Source organism: Tympanuchus pallidicinctus, unplaced genomic scaffold (assembly GCF_026119805.1).
Source record: "Tympanuchus pallidicinctus isolate F22 unplaced genomic scaffold, pur_lepc_1.0 scaffold3, whole genome shotgun sequence".
Lineage (NCBI taxonomy): Eukaryota > Metazoa > Chordata > Aves > Galliformes > Phasianidae > Tympanuchus > Tympanuchus pallidicinctus.
Genome location: NW_026294747.1, coordinates 2,905,461 through 2,925,484, shown reverse-complemented (window position 1 = coordinate 2,925,484; position 20,024 = coordinate 2,905,461). Strand labels below are relative to the sequence as shown.

Here is a 20,024-nt window from a genome sequence, read left to right as displayed (position 1 = left end):
ACAGCATTACACCCGAGGGAGAATGCTTTCTTCATGCATTCTGCAAGTACTTTAAAGTCAGAATTTCAGACACGCAACTTGATAATACAAACATATACAAAGGGAAGCTGATTCAGTGCTTGTATGGCACTCCTCACGCTCTCAATGATGCTCTCCATTGGGCAACTGTAACACTAGTTGTCTCCTGCAGGACAGGTTTTTTGCTTGCTGGATAAGAAACTGGGTAGAGGATGATGAAATTGAGTGATAGGAAGCAAAACAAACAAAAGAGAGTGACAAAGAGCTGGAACAGGAACTGAGGAATGACAGAAAAAGATAGTAAAGCACTACACTTACAGAGGATATAGCTCCCATCACACGGCATTGTGTTGGGGCTACAACAATATGTTCACATATAATTATTACAGCAATATAATAACATATAATATAATAACATATAATTATCACAGCAATAATTAACAGTGAGCATTTGAGAAAATTACTCAGTACCGCTGCATCCTTCCCTGCTTAGTGCTGGCAGCTTGTTCCAGCACACTGCGCAGTTTCATGTAACCGAACTCAGATCTGAAACTAAAGACCTCTCCCTGGGAAAAAACTTTGTGCCCACTGGATCTGCAAGCAGAAGTCTCTACTTTCCCCTTAAGCAGAAGAAAAATTCCCAGTTATACTTCTGTTTTTATCTGTGGTGTCAAAACCAAAAGGCTTTCTGCAAAACTGGATGTAGACAGACTTGCACACTTTTTGTGCCCTCAATCAGAAGAGAGCTAGAAATGCTACTTAATGAGATACAACTGGCCGCAGGAGTCCTGGCTTCATGGCCCAGCTGTGACAGAGAAGAAAAGCCATTTAACTCCAGGTACACCTGGGAGAGCAGCCTGGCCCACACCATCCTCCCAGACTCTTGCAGGTACAAGAGGCACAAGAGCTTTCCAGATGCTCAAGATCTGGGTAGGAACTACTGCTGCTTTGCTGCAGCCTCTGTAAGGAGAGGCAGAGATGCCGTGCTCTCCCTTACTTTTTTGTTGGCTACTGAGGCAGCAGTGCTGAGCACTGCCTGCACTCAGCTACTTGCTTTTCTCTCTGGTTTTGACTGAAGGCACAGCTCTGCCTGACCTGGCACCAGTGATAAGAGAGCACTGAGTCCAGAGATCTGCTCTCCACCACCCATGCAAATGTAGCTGCTCTCCAGATTGCCCACAGCAGCACACAATTACCCCAGTACTCTTAAAGCCCTCACGAGGTTTGGCAAGAACTGTTCCCCTCCTCCCTCGACTTGAAATGCAATCGACAGACCAACTTTGTATTGATACTTGGGCAGCGTTACCAATAAGAACCACAAACGGCTACAAAAAACAAAATCAGGAGGAAAACTGAAGAGTGAACAGGCAGAATTTGCCAACTTTTGACACTTCAGGCCCCTGGGAATTGGCACAGCAGCATTATGCACTTCATAATTACTGTGAAACACACACAGAAAGCTTTTGAGGCTTTGCTTATTAGGACCTATTGGAGCACCTCTTTGCCATCAGTACCACACCACATTATATACCCAATATGTAACTCATGATTATGCAAAAGAAGATTATTTATGACTTTTAGACAATTGCTGATTAGTAAGATGGCTGTGTTATGCATAATAATAGACCAAATGTTTCTCCTGCACAGTCATTATCCAAAACGTGTACAATTCTCATCTAAATTCCAAGAGTGTTAATTCACAATGCAGAAATTAACACCAGAAGTTAATGGCAACTGAAAAAAAAAAAAAAAAAGTCTTTCTTTGCAACTTCACTGACACTTTAAAACTGAATTAAAAAGGACATAATGACAAAATATGATAAAAAGTGTCTGAAAAGCCAAAAATCCAACAGTGTCTATAAAGTGAAGGAAGTGCTGTTCAAGGGAACACCTGCACAACTAGAAAGCACAAATAGCAGTATTTATTCCTCCTAATTGGCGTTGCTAAATGGAGAACTAGCAAACAGCAGAGATGAGAAGGGACTCGAAGAAATCTGCAGGATGTTGCAGAAGTGTTTGCAGGCATGTTTGTGAAAGGGCACGTCCAGTCCCACGGCAAACAGCAGCACTGCATTCCTTCAGCTTTGTTATCTGAACATCCTTCCAAAACAAAATACTTGAACATTTCAGGAGAACAACGCCATAAAGAACGCCACCTCTGTCATCTCGATCGCCCACCTGCACAGCCGCAGTCCCACACATTCTCACACACTACTCCTGTGCACAGCCGACACCTCTGTCTCACAGCTAAAATACGTTCAAGCAATGGAAAATCCAGCTGATTTCCTGCGAAGGGCTGTCACACTGTTAGAGCTTTTCCCAGCCATTTACCTTGTCACAAACTCCACTGCTTCCATGCCATGAGAGGTTCCAGAGGTTTGGATAGATTAGAGAACCATCGGCTTTCAGAAATCTTCTCACTGTGATCACCTCCTAATTTTATTTTTTATTTTTATTTTTTTAATAAACTGAGTAGCTTAAATCTTAAGCTGCTTAAGAGTTCCTAAGCCTCTTACGATAAGAAATGTTTTCTAAAAACTGAACTCTTCTGGCAGTTTTCTTTTTTTTTTTAACCAACCTCCAAATTTCCACATACTTCCATCAGCACAAATAACAAAACCAGGCACGGCATTTCCCTGGCTGCTTCTCTCACATGTTTTGCGGAGGCGACAGGACTACTCGGTCCTTACAGCCCTGCAGTAATTACTCTGCTTCTCCACGGACTCAATTTGACTCAGCTAACGAGGGACCCCTCACACTGGGTTCTCCTCTTCACTCACTTCTTATAAAACTCACTCATTTGGGCCTGGATGATTAGTACAAGCATTGGGCCAAGCACAGATAAATATGCAGGAACAAACCCCAGCTCTGCTCCCCTCAGAGACCACCAGACAACGGCAGGGTGTCAGAGAGCTTTATCCCCACAAGAGCTTTATCTCCTTTTCTGATAAGTGCCATAGAACCCAAAGTTAGCATCCTGGGGAGCTACTTAGCTGCTTCACTTGATAACACAACGATGGCTGTACTGCCCTCAGGGTCACAACAGAGACAGCAGAGTGTTTCAGATAGGTATTTTAAATACTTACTCCTTTCAGAAGCTTTTGTTGCTGGATCAGGGAACTCCTCAGGCAGAATGCCCCTTATATTAAAGCGGTTTGCTCTTACTGTAACAGTGCACTAACAGGACGCTAGAACACTGAATTAAAAAGGACACAATTTGGTCAAGCACTGGACAAACATGCTTGCTGGATGAAGGCACAAATTCCATGGGATGATCCTTCTGCTGCAGCAGCTCGTGAACCAAAGCACAGAAAGCACGAAAAGATGTGAAAGACAGAAAAGCATTGTTTGCAAAGCCAAAAAAAAGATGAAAAACTCACCTTTCCAAATATTTTTAGATTTTTTTTTTTTTAGAGGAGTGAACAATTGCACAAGACAGAGCATTCTGTTAGCCAGCACTGAGCACAAGGCTCCTGAGCCACAGCATTCCCCCCTTACTTACACATTCAAGGGCTGCCAGGCAGGCCACTGCGCTTTTGCCTTGATGACTGTCAAAACCTCATCACTCTGTGAAGAGAGACAGAAGAAAGAAGCGATTAGGACAGTTCTGCAGTGACTTACAGCAAAAAGCAAGAGGCACTAAATGACACCGTGCCTTCAAATTCTGACCATGAGAAACACGCTTGGTCCTTCCTGTTATCTGGCGCTGCGTGCCCCCAGCTGCCCGGCTTCACTGAGAGCCCTATGAACGTGGGTCACCAGCATGGCGTGCAAAAGCAAGCAAACCTTGGCACAGCCTCCTCCCTTCTGCAGCAACAGAAGTCAGCCCAAAGCAGCAGCTCGCAGACGTTATTATTTGTGCACGTCTCCCCAGTGTGAGGTGACAGCCCTGGGCAACCCAATGCATCTGTGAGAACATGTGATGCACTGTTCAATATCCTCCTGTCTGTAAGAATCTGTGGCGGATGCACTGCAATCTCCTCCACGTAAAACCATGGCTAGCACTTGCCCTTTGCTCTCCATTTACTTGTGTAAAATTACAGGGTGAAATACAGCACCCACCAATTTGCAATGGTGTGGCAAAGCATGGTACAAACAACATTTCTGTAAGCCTGTAGTAGTTTCTGCATCAGCAGTTTTAAACTTGATATTGACATAATAAACACAGGACAAAGTCAGGAAACTATTAACAAGGCTCTGGTGCCCAGAAGACATCTATCACACATTTTTAGAAGCATTTTCCCCATCTCCCCTAGGAATTCATCTCTGTAATTCGCCTAGAGGAACACAGAGTTCACAACTCACTCACACAATTTTCACTCTTTTAAAAATATTTCCCAATTACACTAAGAAATCCAACTCATGCATTACCAGTAATTGGCATTTCCAACAGAGCTGGCTTTCCAGCTTAGTGATAATCGTGCCATTTCCTGCTTGATAGCAGTAGTTCTGATAGTCGAGGCTAGCTTCAATCCATGTATTATTCTATTTAAAAATAAACAGTTTCCACTGGTTGTTTCCACCTCACTCTGTATTTTCTGACTTTCCCTTTCTACCAGGTGAGCTTATTGCAGCACTGAAGGCCCTCTCTGCGACACAAGGTTTCCAGTCTCAAGACTGCACACGATCTCTTGCTCACCCCAGTGAGCTGATAAGCTACCTTGTGAAAATCTTTCTTATGAATACTTCTAATTTTTCCTGTTTCAACACCTTAAGACTTCTCAGCCAGGCGTGTCTTTAATTATTATTCTTGAGAAGCCGTTTATATTGAAAATACTGCATATTACACTTTCCAAAGAAAGCCTGTTACAAGTAGAAATGGTTATGCTTATTAAAATCATACACCGCATATCTAAGAGAAAACAACAATCATGTCAGGAACATCCAAAGCTCTTGCGTTTGAAATCCCTCGAGCACCTGCTATTCACATCTGAACTACATACATACCCAGAGCGGATGTCCACGATTAATGCTTCAGTAGTAAGTGTGGAGGGAAGGAGAGAGGGGGAGCAGAGCATGCGAGCTCAGATCTCCCCTGTTTCTGAGGGGGCAGAATTAATGACCACTCTCTGAACAGCAGCAAAGCTCAAAGGATGCAGCAGCCAGTGTTCAGATGGGCCTGGGAACAGAGCCACACGTTTGCTACCAAGCGTTCCTTCACCGTGACACAAGGCTAGGCTGCAACTTGTATCACTGTCATCCCAGACAGATCTTCTAATCATGGAGCTGTCTCTACAATGCGCATTTCTAACATTTCTTACTTTCCAGTCTTTAAAAGCCTAACAGCTACACTGTAATTGATACCAGCATAAGGTTAATTTCATATGCCTTGAAGCCAGTTACACCCAAGCAGCTGTGTCACACACAGAGGTTCCCTGGAGCAACAGTTTCCACAAAGACGATGTCACACCGTGTTTTGTCTCCAGCGTTGGTAGAGTTTGAACATTCAGGGTTTCTACCTATCCTAAAATACAAATCGCTGTAAGTATTTAGCAAAAGAGAGAGACTTTCTGATCAACTACAAATATAAATACATATGCTGTATTGCATTTGTACCCATTTTTCTTCCTCCTCATACTCCCAACGTTACGCTTTGATATTTGAAGTAAACAAACGCTCGAAGTCAAAACATGGCATAAGAAGTAGGATCTGTGTTTTACGTTCCAAGTTGCTTTGACACCATATATGCATTTGGCAGGGAAGCCGTCACTCCCAAGTGATGAAATGGTCAGGTTTTGAACCAGAAAGCCACAGCATTTGCACAGCGATGGAGTGTGAGAAGGTAACAACACCAGCTGCCAGAGGAAAGGGCACCAGCACTCATGTAGCCCTTAAAATCAGGAAAGTAAAGCCTGATACACATCTCTTCCAACAACAAGAAGAAAAGAATAAGAGGAAAGCTGTTATGCCTCTGTGCGTGAGGAAGTTGCCAAGGAACACATCTGGAACTAGCTGTCAGTTGTTAGATATATACAGGAGGAATACTGCTAGCCTCTTCCCTGTTTAGAAGGCCTTCCTCCTGGACTACAAATCACAGAACAGCTGACACTCCGCTGCTGCACTTTTGCCAGGTGTGCTGTGAGCCTGCTGGTGCAACCTTACGTGGAAACTCTGCCACAGGGCAGCAAGGGCAGGTGACCCACACTGCTCTGCCAGGCAGCTCCAGCACCCAACACCAGCTGTAGCCTTGGGACGGCTTGCACGGCGTCCTCTGCCTGCTCTGAGTGCTCCCGCTGCCTGTGCTGCACCTCTGCTCTCCTCTAAGCAGAAAGAGACAAAGCAGCAATGAAATCAGCTGTCCCTTGAGAGCCTTCAAAGGGATAAATCCCTTTGGTAAGTGTAGTTAGACATCATCGCTTACAAAACATTATGTGAAGTCTTTGTAGACCCTCCTGGAGCCTCTTTGTCAAATTTCAGTCATTATTTCAATGATTTTTAGTAATTTTATTTTCCAGTTGTATCAGAACAACTCCTTCCCTACATGCTTAGCACTCACTCAGAGGTCCAGTGGAGCCAAAGCAGTCTCTAGATTGATTTCAGTGGATTCTGGATTATGACCTAAGCTAAAACATGCAAAAAACAGCTAACAATTATCCTTTCCAAATCCCTTTTCTACATTTGGGCTTCAATCTGGGAGTGGGTGGGTGACTCAACAGCTGTTCTCTATGACAGTATGTTGTCCAAAAAGTTCCAACACCATGATTTCAAAGAGTTGATACCGTCATTCTAACGCTGGCACCTTACTGACTTTCTGAAGGTGGTATAAACTAATGACTGACTTCATATCCACGTGTTCCTGCAATGCCCAATAGAAGTGGCACGCAGAATAAAGTCATTACATGGTGCCAAAAAGAATCCCATGGCACGAAAGCACTGCCAAGCTGTGTATTTTACAAAAGATTAAAAAGATTTAATCTGCAAGAACAGAAAGTGGGACACTGCTCAAAAAAGCAGCACTGAAGATAAAGCTCGATTTGAAGCCTTGGTGAACCAAAGGAATTCAAACACCTTGTCGAGAGGATAACATGCATTAAAAAATAATGAAAGCTTTCAGGAAAAATTTTAAGCACCATCTGAATGGCTTTGGAATAAAAGAGAGATTAGGAGGACCTGGAGAGCCATGAGACTATTTCATGTGCTCCCGCTGCTTTTTGGTAACTGATGCGATTAGTGCCTTCCTTTTTGTGCTGGGAGTTATTTTTAATGACTAATTTTTATTACTGGTTTTATTTCACGCATGCTGAATAACATTACCAGATGTTACTGTGCGGACCACTTTGCACTTTGTAATAATGATTTGATTCAGTTCAGCTATGCAAAATACGGTGTATTATCTGACATCAAAATCAGAGCCAGATTCAATGAACTATGAGAACGAAACCCACCTGCTTTCAGCCCGAGCTTCATTTCCACTCACTTCACACTGCCACTGCTTGGCACTCATTTGATCGCTCTAGAACTGAGAATATTTAACCCCCATCCTCATAACATCTCAATGCCTTTCTATTCACAGCAGATTTATCATCATAGGAACTTCAGAAAGTAGGAAAAGTAACATTATCCGCAATTTACACTGAGAGAATGAAATACATGAATAGAACATCTTTTAGAAACAAACCAACACCCCTGAATTTCAAGATAGTATCTCAACTGCAGGAGCACCTTCGTGTCCAGACCTAATTTGGTTTTGGAAAAGGAGGAGATAAAGCAAGAAGGAGAAGGCATAACGCACAGCATGTCTTCTGTGGGGAACTGGGGAGTCAAATGCTATGAGAACAGCAATGATAAAGCTTTATCGTAACTGTGCTGTGACCTGCAATGCACCCTAAACAGACGTGTTTCATAACTACATAAGCAGCCACTGTTTGAGTCTGCGCAGCTTTCAGAGGACTTCTCGTTTACGTTGAGCATGTCAGGAGCTCCCTCTGGCCAGCAGAATGGTCACTGCATCACCTGTAAGGCTCCTGTGCTGAGCTGCCACTGCACTGTGCAACACCTCTGACTCCTTGGGGCTGCAAACAAAGAGGCTGCTGACGTTGCCCCAAGCCTCAGTGCGGAGATGCCATTCTTTTTCACCTGCAGCAGCTGGTTTTTTTTCCACTTTAGAGAAGAACTTTCTGAAAATCTCAACTTGGATGGGGCTTTTGGGCAACCTGGTCAAACGGAAGGTGTTCCTGATTATGGCACAGGGGTTGGGGCTGGATGGCCTGTAAAGTTCCTTCCAATCCAGACCATTCTGTGATTGTAGTCATACATTCCTTCATCAGAAAGAAGAAAAAAAACTTCAACATGGTAAGACACGTTAACATGAAAAGACTTGCTACTGTCGCTTGATGACAAGCAAATTTTGTGTAGTTCTATGACATGCTTAGATTCAGGGAGATTATGCTTAAACCCATCAGCACTTATGTTGGGTTGCTTCAAACAGCAGTGAAAACCAATTGCAGGCAGTGAATTTACACGAGAATTGTGTACTTTTTTCTTCTGAATTCTCTAGGTTTGTAGCGATTTTGTGTGTCCTCCAGCTGCCAGTGGCAGCTGAGAAAACCTCACATAATGTCAGATATATAATAAATACAACCCAACTGAATTCAGCATTCCATCGTAGTACCTACCAAAATCCCATTGTAGGACCTACCAAAATCCCCCTCTACAAATTCCCATTTATCCACTTCTGTCCAAACAGATCCAGTTTCAGGAATGCAGGTAAGTCAGTGCTTAACTTGTCCCTGCTCAACTGCTCTGCTGTGCAGGAAAGCTTGCCTGAATTGGCTGCTTGGTGATTCCATTTCTGCTCCTACAGGAGAGAACTGCCTATTAGGTAACCAGGCTGACATCTTCCTTCAAACACAGGCACTGTCTGTGGTTTTTTTTAAATGATACTATGTCAGAGCTGTAATTTCAGTGCAGTGACCATATGGATGTTAGCTGACAATGTACTAAAAAAAAAAAAAAAAAAAAAAAGCTTTTAATGGGAAATTAAAGGGATTAAATGATTTTCTAGGCGGGATGCAAAAAGAAGCATGCCCATTGTTACCCCAAAAGCACCGACTCACTTTGCACTCACAACCCTCTGCATCTCCTGTCCCACAGGGTTTCTCTCAATGAAGTGGTTGTTCCAGGAAAGGAAAGTAGGCTGAAATTAATTACAGAACTGTTGCTCATGGTAACAGCGCAAATCATACTCTCTATTTTATTTCCATTAAGGTGCACTTACATAATCTGGAGTGTCCTAATAAAGCAATAACTCATTTTCACTCAGTATAAAGCTCAGCAGTGTGTACTAATGAGCCCTGGTGCATTCTGAGGACTGGAGTCCTCATTTGCTGTGGCTGAGCAGACTTGGTAGGGAAGGTGTCTCCCCTTGAATCCACTTCTGAGAGAGCTGATTTTCTGCCACGCATTTTTCTTCATTCTACGCAGAACACTGCTGCCTTTAGGACCACAGAAATGGTTTGTGATCCTAAATTATCTTTGCCAAAAAAAGCAAGGGAACAACTTTTTACTGCACTTAGAAATAGCAACTTTTGAAAGCAGGGGATTAAAGTAGGTCTTGAAGAGACCATAACCACTATAATTCTTATCCTCTGCTTAAAAGGTTTATCCAATAAATATTCTTTTGTTCCGCTTCTGTTTTAACTTTCCCACTTTCATCAGTCCTTTAGACTAAACCATCCTTTAAGACTATACGTAAGTGTCATCAATCTACCGTCGCTTTAAAATCACAGATTATCTGGAAACGGTGAGCACATCAGGAAAAAACAAAAAAAGAGTAGAAAAACCCCATCTCCCAAAGCACTGCAGCACACCCATGCGTTCTCCATAGAAAAAAAGCAGATGCATGAAACTGAGCAGCAGCCCGCCAACCAGCAGGACTCAGCATGCACAGGAAATACAGACAAAAGTGTTTTAAAGCACCATGTTCACTCATCACATTCACACTTGGTAACTACAGCATTTTTTGCTCAGACTCCTGCAAACAGTTTCCAAACGGGCACGGCTGACAGCACGGAGCCGGGCTCTTGGGCACACTGTGAACAAGGAGTTCCACGTGCAAGGTACCAGCAGGGAACCACAGAAGGCTGGCTCTGCTCTGGACACAGCACAGAGCAGGGACTCAGAACGATGCTGGGCAGCGCTGGCAGCAACACTCTGCTACCACTGCCCACCGTTCTGCTGCTGTGCTCAGACGTGAGCCACATGTCCTTGCCTGAATGCAGGAGAAACAGTTATTCTGGTAAGAGCAAATGATTTTAAGTGAGACCAGCGAGTCAGCCAGGGGGTGAGCTGTCCTGATCCTTGATGGCATTTTGCACAAATCAGTGTGTTCACTTTCATTCAGAACGTGCAATATGAGCACTCCAAAAGTGCTCTGACTGCTGTCCAGAGGCAATCACAGCAGCTTCATTTCCCTTGTTTGAAGCTGTCACGTGTAAGCCACTCTTCACTGTTCCCTCCCTCAAAAGGCAGCTTTTAAGCATATTAAGACATACAGATCATATCACCATTTGTATTTTCTGTAACCCAAAAAGGAGAATTCTTAAGAGAAAGCAATTTCACACCCCTATCTCAGCCCCTGCAGTGCCAAATGGGCTGCTGCCTCACGGGCCATTCCTCCAGCACAGCGCTGTCTCTTGCCTTGTGCTTTCCCAGTAACCTGCCTGAGAATGGAACAGCCAAAGCACGCTGCTCTCACACTGTGGATTAAGTCATCCGTCCAGACTGACAGGAGCAGGATTTTACAAGGTGTGGAGCAGTGCATGGAGCAGAGATGTTGCCATTTTTCCCATCAGGGCTGCCTTCTGCAGCCCATTTCCTTGCACCTCTTTTCCCTCATGATGGAGCTCAATCTGCCAAAGTACCGTCGGCTCCCTGCCCCAATGGTAAGTTTGCCTCTCCTGCACTCACACACCTGCAGAATGCTGTTACAGTTGTTGTAGGGCTTTTCAGTATATTCTTTAGCACTACCTGTTCCCCAGAACACCGAGGGAAGCCAGATGAAGGTTCCTCCCTGCCTGATACTCATACTGCTTGTTGCCTGAGGAGTTTCAGGAAGCTTTGGATCAGTTAGCATGGCTGTAGCGTATGTGTGCCATCAAATAGAATATTCTAAGAAACAGAGCTTTAAAAACAGTAGGAGTTGCCATCAGAATGACAACTGCAATTGATGTAATTAACAGACCAAGGAAGAGTTTTTCATTCCAACTTAGAAAGTTCTGTTTTGGATTCCAGTTGGTTACACAGAACTGAGAGGCAGAAATGAAACCCTGTGGCCACAGGGCTGCATGTCATCCCATAGCAATCAATTGGAGAGAACTGGCTGGTACTGTCTACACCGTCAGCAGACACAAAGAAGCACATCTGTCTTCAGGAGCGTCTCTCAAGTACTCAGCAATATCCCTAGGACACCGAATTGCTGAGCGCAGTGTTCATACAGTTGTGTTACGGTCGGAATAATTCAAAATTAAGGAGCATAAACAAGAGGTTTGCGTTCTAAAGGCAGGCATTCACCATGTTGCACTGCACTCACCTGCCACAACGTGCATTCTGAATATCAGAAAAGGGATTGTCACTGCAATGGGGTGCAGACAGAAGTATTTTCTTCCTGTCTGCAAAACAGCACTAGCTAACAAGGACACAGCTGGCTGCATGCCTAAGGGTGCTGGTAAAGATGCCTACTGTGACGCACATCCCATGGTGTTCCCTTGTTCTGAAGCATTATGTACACTGACCTATTTAGTGCTCACCTCTGAGGTGTTGGAGTTAGGTTTGAATTTCAGAGTTAAGCTGTTAGCCATGCTTTAGTGAAATGACCCAGAGCATTACTATGCCATGAAATAGGAGTTTTGAATACTTAGGAGATATTCAGAGCCCCAAAGAGCATACTTCTCATTCCCCTAGCAAAACACTTGATTGTTATCATCATTTCATTCAGATTTCTTTATAAACCTAATGACCTCTTTTCTAGCACCTCTAGAATTTTAGAGTGTTATAATTGTGTTCTGTTTCTTTAAGTCAGGGACATTGGATACCCATCTGTTCCTTCCTTTCTTTTTTCTCCCTCGTGTCCCCTCTCCTCACAGACACACCGGGGGACTTCACACCAGCACTAACAAGCATTATTCTCTTTCATTTTCACAGAAGTTACATTATTAAAACCATTTCCTAACCCTTAAAATAAAATCAGGTTGTTTTCTTTTTAGCAATCTCTAAGTAGATGAGCAGTGCTCCATCACTGCAAGGCCAGCACCCCGAGTGGCTGAGAATCAGAGCAGCAAGGCCTGATCAATGACATGTCTCATGAGGAAGCCAGTGCTTGGACGCTGCACACTGGAGTAACTTTACAGATATGTTGTCCTCTGCCCAGATAGGGACAACTCCCAGTGAGAAAGCACCCAGAAACGCTGGGCGATTCCATCCTGTCCCCCCTGGTGCCGTAGTCACACACTGGAACAAACCAAAGGACTTGTGTGCATACAATAAAACTGTTCAGTTCTTGCTGCAGGAAGACCTACTGGAAGTCCATTAAATCCATACTTACTGTGGCATTCTTCTAACATCTGTTGAGCAAGGTACATACCAAAGTACTTTGTATTTTCACGGCATCTTGCCTCAAAGAATATAGAAATGCTTTAGGCCAATAATTAAGTTCAATTATAAAGTTCAATAAAGCTCTGCTGTAAATCATTTGCACCAGTGTACAGACACAGAAACAGGAAGCGTCAGCAACCCCAACAAGCTGCCTGCAGATCAGAAGCTCTCTTCCTCAGTACATCCCCTGTCTTCCATCACCGCGGCGATGGGGCAGCGTGCTCTGCACCAACAACAGCCATCTCATCACTGCTGCTGTCCCCAGGGCTCAGGAAGCGACAGCTGCTGATCCACAAGCACAGGCAGGGAGGGCGAGCTTGCTCTGCTCAACTGAATGACGTCACAACAGATCTTTTGGAAAATCCCAATTCATTACATACACACATACCACCTCCATACTGAACTGTAAATCTGAAGTTCTGACTATCCAGCATTATTTCATCCAGCAACCAGCTGTCTGTGGAACACATTACTTACATTCATTTTGTATTAATTAACTATCAAGGTCAAGGACAACCTTCAACTCAAAAAACATCTTTCACAAAGCCAAGAGTCATGCAGAACACCTCAGAGGCATGCTACCAACCGAGCCCTCAGCTGGACTTTGCTTTGCCTTGAGTAAATCCGTCTTTGCTACTCCACCCCATCCCAACAGCTGACAAAGCCACACATCCTGCGTACAGCAGGCTTCACACAGAGCTACTGCTGTGCCAAAACCCCAACAAGGCCTCACAGTTCATAGAAACTATGCAGATGAAATGAAATTATATATATATATATATGAATCAGAATATATATTTCATTTCATCTACGCAGTTTTTCATACATATACATACATATGAAATCATCTATGTAGCTTTCATATATATATATACATATATATCAATCAGAAGGAAATCACACAGTCAAGAAAAGGGGAAATTATTATTACTGCTTCTCCAGGCAGCCACTGCTTACTGTAAGCATGGAGAGGTGAATGAGAATTAAACACTTCATGTGACCAGACTACTGCAGCAATCGGGAGTTTTCTCCTTCCGCCTGCTCTGCACACATTTCTTTGTACCCCTGCCAGACACAGGCATGCCTGCCTGCTGCGAGTCCCTCTCTGTTCCCAATCTGGACTGCAGTCTTCACTGCATCATCCTTTCTCAGTCCCTGGATCCAAATCACTACTTACAGCTCTGCAGGAAGTTACCGAAGTCTTAAACATTCACTTTTTTTTTTCTTCTTCTTTTCTTTTTTCTTACAGGTCCACATTGCTACTGATTTATTCTGCACTTTTCCTCTACAATAAATTACCCAGCACTACTGGTCCCACGTGGCTGCATGCCTTTCATTTTTGTGCAATGAAATTCAATCATCTTATTCACTGCAGCTGCTTTTAAGTACACTTTGGTGTCAGCAGTGATTTACTTTTTAATTATATTAGTCTGTTTTAGATGAGTGGTCCTATTGTTTTCATAATGGCTCCTTTAAAGGAGGTTTCAAGTAAATGAAACCTCAGCATCTGAGCAAGGAAAACAAGTTAATTCACAATTCCTTAACAGAAGAATCTCCTACAATAACATTCCTGATGAAAACATCACCATGCTTTCCAAACCTTTCACACTCTGGCAGGATGATTAAGGGCTTCACTGACTTGAAGTGTGTTCTAGCTGAGAATTCTTGCAAGATTCCTCCTAGAAACACCAGCAGGGACAGTGCACAGGTCCGGCTCTTTCTGTCTCTTTTCCAAAAGCCTGAGAGACTGCTTCACACGTTTTCTAGTTCAGCTACAGAGACAAGTTCCACATCCAGCACTCCTCAAAGCTAAATATGAGCCCTGCCCTTAGCAGAAGGTCCATTTTTGTCTTCTGATCTATGGTTGTAATTTCTCTCGCCAGCAGCAGCATATTTACGTTGTATCTGGGCAACACACAGCGCTGAGGTACGCTGGTTGGTGTTTGTCCAGGGAGAAATTATAATTGGTAAAGGCAAAAACATCACAGTCTATTGCAGAAACATCCTCTCAGGAATGGAAAGATGAAGCAAGAGAACAACATGAATCCGGGAGGTACACCGAGATTTTTTTTGTCGTGCTGAGCTGATTTTAGCCAACATTTCCCAATGAAGTGTCAGGGAAATGCAGCGCGTGTAGTTTCTCTGACATGTGCATGAAGCATCAGATAATAAACATACCTACATGACCTTATCAAGTACTTGATGCACCGTCATTAGACAGAAACATTGTGACTGCAAACAACAAACATTTCCACAGGTTTCAGACCAACTAATTTCTCTCCATTCCTACCCAGCATAAATCCAGCTATGTGACGAGAATCATTTTAGCTTTATTTTTTGTATAGGACGCACAGTAGTGTGGCCCAGAATTCCACCTGATTTGGCAATTGTCAAAAACCAGCAGTGCCTTGCAGTGCTAGGCTCACCTCACAGCGAGGTGCCATCTTTGGCTATTTTCCTCTCCTTACCTGTATCCTTCAGAAGGGTTTTTTGTGTTCCTTGTAGCAATTGGCTTCAAAAGCACAGAAATTAGGGGAGAAAAGGAAGCAGCAGATGTTTTAGGCCAGTGAACAAACAACAACAAAGTGATTGCCACAAGGGCCTGAGCACTACTTTGAGTCTGGGCCTTTTTTACCCAGTAGTAGAAACGTGCTTGGTGACGGACAAATCTGTAATTCTTGGCTGAAGCATTTGCAAGGAGCAGTCTGCAACCTTTGCACTGAACTGCAAAGGAGTCAGTCCAGGAAGGAACTGGAGCAGCTGCAAACCCTGCAAAACTGCCCCAGAGAAGCGTTAACAAGCAGCACCTTTTTGCACTCATTAACCAGACACAGCTCCGCTTGGAAATAAGCTGTGACGAGCATCTCCTTGCTGTACTCTAACTGCAGGTGCCTTCCTATTCTCCCTGTAGGCAGCTGCCGAGCAGCAGTAATCTGTTTTTAAAGGCTGCTGAACACTTTCAGAGGGCACGTTTGCTCTCTTTCACTACTGGCAGAGTTAAAAAAAAGTAACACGTAATCAGTTTTAGGCTCAAAATGTAATCAGTGCAATTTTGGGAATAAACTCTTCCCTTTGGACACAAATATTGATCTACTGAAACTGAAAGCTTTATAAGCATTTCTAAGGATAGAATATAACTTTTTGTTATTCAAAGCAGGACATTCAGCATTTGTTCCTACCGTGATCTCTTGCTAGCATTAGAACAGGGACCTCTTAAACTATTCACTGGCTTGTTCATCTCTTTGCTTACCTAGGCAAAGAAGACAGCTACATCTTTGGAAGCCCATCATTCCACAGCCCACACATTCTCTGTAAACACACGCTACCAGCCATTCTCACTCTACACCACCTACATGCAACTTCAGGCCATCATCTTTACCACAGCAGTCGCTCTGATGCATCACATAAGGCATGGTGGCTTGAGGCACAGGCGTCCATCCTCTGGGATCGCCTGGGCTGCGCTGAGGGAAGACAAACCGCCTAGAGCCACATGGGCAGAGGTCACTCCAAAAGTAACGCCTCCCATTTATTTCCACAGGAACACAAATGATACACAGAGCACAATAGCACTATTTAATGGAACAAATTCCCAGCTACTAAACACTCTTTTTCAACGCAGCCACCACCGCTAGCTAAGCATTTTCACCAGCAATGAAAAAAAGCCTGCATACTGCACTCCTAACAGTCTGCACCAGTGAAGGTGATCTGCTGCCATTGTAACCACTGCTGAAATGCATCACCTCACTGCACTCACATCTACCGGCTGGTCGCCACAAACATTCAGCAAGTGCCAACGAATGGCAAAGAGCGCAAATTCTTCCACGTGCAGGAATTCCACACCACCCTTCTGCTTCAGCCACACTTCCATGCCTGACTCTGTCCTGTCAGGCTGCCCCTCTGCTGCCAGCTGTCACACAGCAAAACAACGTGGAACAGCACGCTGCTGAGAGAGCTCAAGCTCTGCTGCCATCCCACCAACACCCATCTCCGACATCGCGAGACATCACTGCAAAGGAGGAGGCATGGCATTCCAAGCAGATCCCATAAAATATGTATTTAATGTATTAAAATTAAAAAAATAAACTTGTATATTTTTAAATTAAAATATACAAAAAAAAAATAACAACAAAAAATGCAAAATTAGTAGGCTGTGAGACCCTGTGTTCATGAAACTAAAGCAACAGTCTGGTTTGATGGCAGTGGCTGCCATCCTTGGTGACTCCTCAAGGTGTTCACCAGTAGAGGCTGCTGCTGACGAAATGCTACTCTTCCTGCACTGTGCCCTTAACGCTGCTGTTCACAAACGCACACACTGCCACAAAGCAACGACACGAGTCAGCTGCGACGGTGAGCTCACGGGTATTTCCCTCTGCTCAAAGAGGGTTTATGGAAGTCTGGTAAAGACACACGGTCAGATTTGGAATAGCAACTCCGTACATTCCATTTGTGAGTAACATATTTTTGTAGACTTAAAGTGGAGCCACAAACAACAAAAACAATTTATTTTTTTTTTGTGTACTATTGAGACCTATTCTCAAATTCCTTTATCAAGACAAAAAGCAGGGCTGCATATTTTTTGCCATTCCCAGAGCTGCATTTACCTGCTGTACCAAAGCCCATCCACTTATTTGCCAGCAGCCAAGCTGGTACTGCGCTGCGCCCCATGCCGTACTTCCACCCAGATGGAGTTCACACTGCCGTGTGCTCCACAGGCTGCATTGGACACACCTGCTTTCGGATACAGAAACAACTTACGAATAAAAAACTTGAAGCAAAATATGTATAAAGAAAAAAAAAAAAAGAAATGTAAAAAAAAAAAAGCAATCTGACATTCTATTTCTTTAACATTATGGGAAGCAAAAAAAGAAAGGAAATTGCAACAAGTTTTCATGCCCACATGCAAAAATCTTCATGCCATAACAACACACTGAAGTTGGAAAAAGAGCCTTGTGGGGATTTCAATGAAGGCAGAATTCCAGTCACGTGCACTTATACTGAACACCATTACACCTGGTTCTATTAAGTGAGACCGACTCACCAAGAAAACGTCACGGATTTTTTGTTAGCAATGACACAACATCAAAGACAAGATCTGACTCTACGTCTGCACAGTACCTGGGGTATCTCTGTCTGTAGGCCGGACAAATAAAAGTGGATGCGTTCAGCAATTCAAGCTGCTTGCAACTTCCAAGGTTTTAGATGGCCAGAATTTGCAGATCCACACAATGGTCTGTACAGATTCCCGGCGCAAAGAGCCACCAGGACAGATGCATCTGATTCAGCTTCAGTCACAGCAGATGGAAGAGCAGTTACAGATTCGACCCTCCCCTCCCCCTTTAGCACGTGACAGGTTTTCCAGATATTCAAGAGGTCTCTAAAAGGATTCCACCTTGACTAATTTGGAGAAAAGAAAAACCAAAACCAATTCAGAGAAATTACGGTTACTGCTAACACCCCTCTCAGACATTTTTACAGGGGAGGCAAAATGTGGAGCTGTTTATATGAGAGAGAAACATATTCTTCTCACGTGGGTGCCTCTGAGTGCAAAAGGACTATGCTGGAGAGAGCCTTGGAAAAAGGCATAAAACATCCGCTGCCTTGCCAATGGTGAGCCAGCTGGAGCAGGAGCTGCTGGCAGTTCCTACCAAAGAAGAAGTCTGTTGCTTTATCTGTAATTTCTAGATCTTGCAGAAGATACTGAAATCTCCACAAGAAACATCTGATGGGAGTTGCTTGGAACAGGCTGTTACATCCACTTGTAAATGCACGCCTGTTTCTGCTTTAACATAAAGCCTTGGGACAAAGCAGGCTCTCTTGAGAAGCCAGGGGTCCATCTTGCTTGAAGAATCCCAGCTATTTGGTATGCTTTTCCAAAAGCTTGGGCTTTTCCTTCGGACTGCAAAAGTGCAATGTTTAACAAGGAAACTGGTCTTGGAAAATCTAGGACTTAAATCACCAGAGGCTGTTATTATTAAGGTGCGACTGAAGAAAGTCCAAGAGAATTGTCAGCTTGCAGCACTGGAAGATGGGGCTATCCAATTCAGGAGCTTGCTTTTCTTACAATAACTTCCACCAAAATAGCCCAATTGTTATTCATCTTCGAAGCGTAATTACTTCTGGAATGCATTACAACTTAAGAGCTTATCGTTAAACAAAGTTCCCCCACCACGTTCATTGGACTGATTTCCATCTACAGCAGCAGGCAGCTCAAGTCTGCTATCTGCAGAACGATCTTTCCTCAAAGCTCTCGACTGATCAATTAGCACGAAATCAGCTGACACTTTTTCCAGTCTGATCTTCTTGTCCCCTCGTCTCTTTTTTACGATCTGCTGATGAGCGACCCATTCTTCACCTCCTGACAGCCCAGGGCTTACTCTCATCAACACCCAGGGTCTTAGGGAACTACAATTCAGTAAGAGCTTGTATGTCAAGATCTTTGTCATTCCTGAGCTGCTTCACAAAGGAGGGCCCCAGCACAATGAAGTACCGTTAACTGCTAAGAATTATTCATCTATTCATTACACATACATAGGCAAAGCTCTTGTCATAAAGTTCATATTAGCTGACAGATGATGAAAAGATTCTTGATTTACAGCTAATTTTGTGCAGACCAATGTGAAATACACTGCCTATAACACATTGCCTTCAGAAGGAAGCAATCAGACCAAAGGCTCCAGAAGGCAATTCACCAGCACCAAATCACTACTGACTGAACTAACACACTGCTTGCTCTTAGTGGTATTTACAAGACCTATCCCGACAGGGCACAAGGCTGATAATCAGCTCTTGAAAACCGACTCTTATCTGTCCTGATCACATTGCTCTTAGATGCAGGCATGGCACTGGCGAGCATCGGCTGCAGCAGGAGCGCAGCAGTTGGTACTGCAGCACGCCGCTGGCCGTGCCCCACCTGTGGCTGCACCATCAGGTGCCCAGGAGCCTTTCCTGTGCTCCCAGTGAAGGCCAGTGCTGCTGACCCAGCTGGGAGAACATCATAAACAAAGACCGAAACCGGTGTGCTGGTACCCTAAGGCAGAGCGGGAACAGAAGTTTGCAGGGTACAGATTTTTTTCTGTTGCTAAGCAAAGGCAACAGAAACATGGAATTCCAGGGGAAATGGGTTTGACCAGGGAGGCTTATATAAGCACGAGCCCTGCAGTGGTTATCAAAACTGACAGTTGGCTGAAATTAACCCTTCTTAATCACAGGGCCTTGATCTACACAGCTGCATTTCAAGCAGCAGCACCACAGGCCTTTCAGCTTTGAATGCGTGCTGTGATGCAGAATAACACGCGGCTTCTTGCTTTTTGTTTTGGATACTTTCAGTAACTTTAAAAATGCTACCTTGGCTACCTTGTCTCAACTCATCAGTATCACAGAACACGGTAAAAGCACACCGGTGTTGATTTGTTAAC

The 20,024-nt window shown here is 43.9% G+C and overlaps 1 protein-coding gene across 4 annotated transcripts in view; it reads right to left on the bottom strand.

The window, feature by feature from the left end:
• SPON1 (spondin 1) overlaps positions 1-20,024 on the bottom strand; it is a 361,499-nt gene that overhangs the window by 24,572 nt on the left and 316,903 nt on the right. For all 4 annotated transcript variants that reach the window (XM_052695645.1, XM_052695646.1, XM_052695644.1 and 1 more), the window contains one exon: positions 3,521-3,585. In XM_052695645.1, the coding sequence (XP_052551605.1) occupies positions 3,521-3,585 (65 nt within the window). The remainder of the gene's footprint in view (positions 1-3,520; positions 3,586-20,024) is intronic.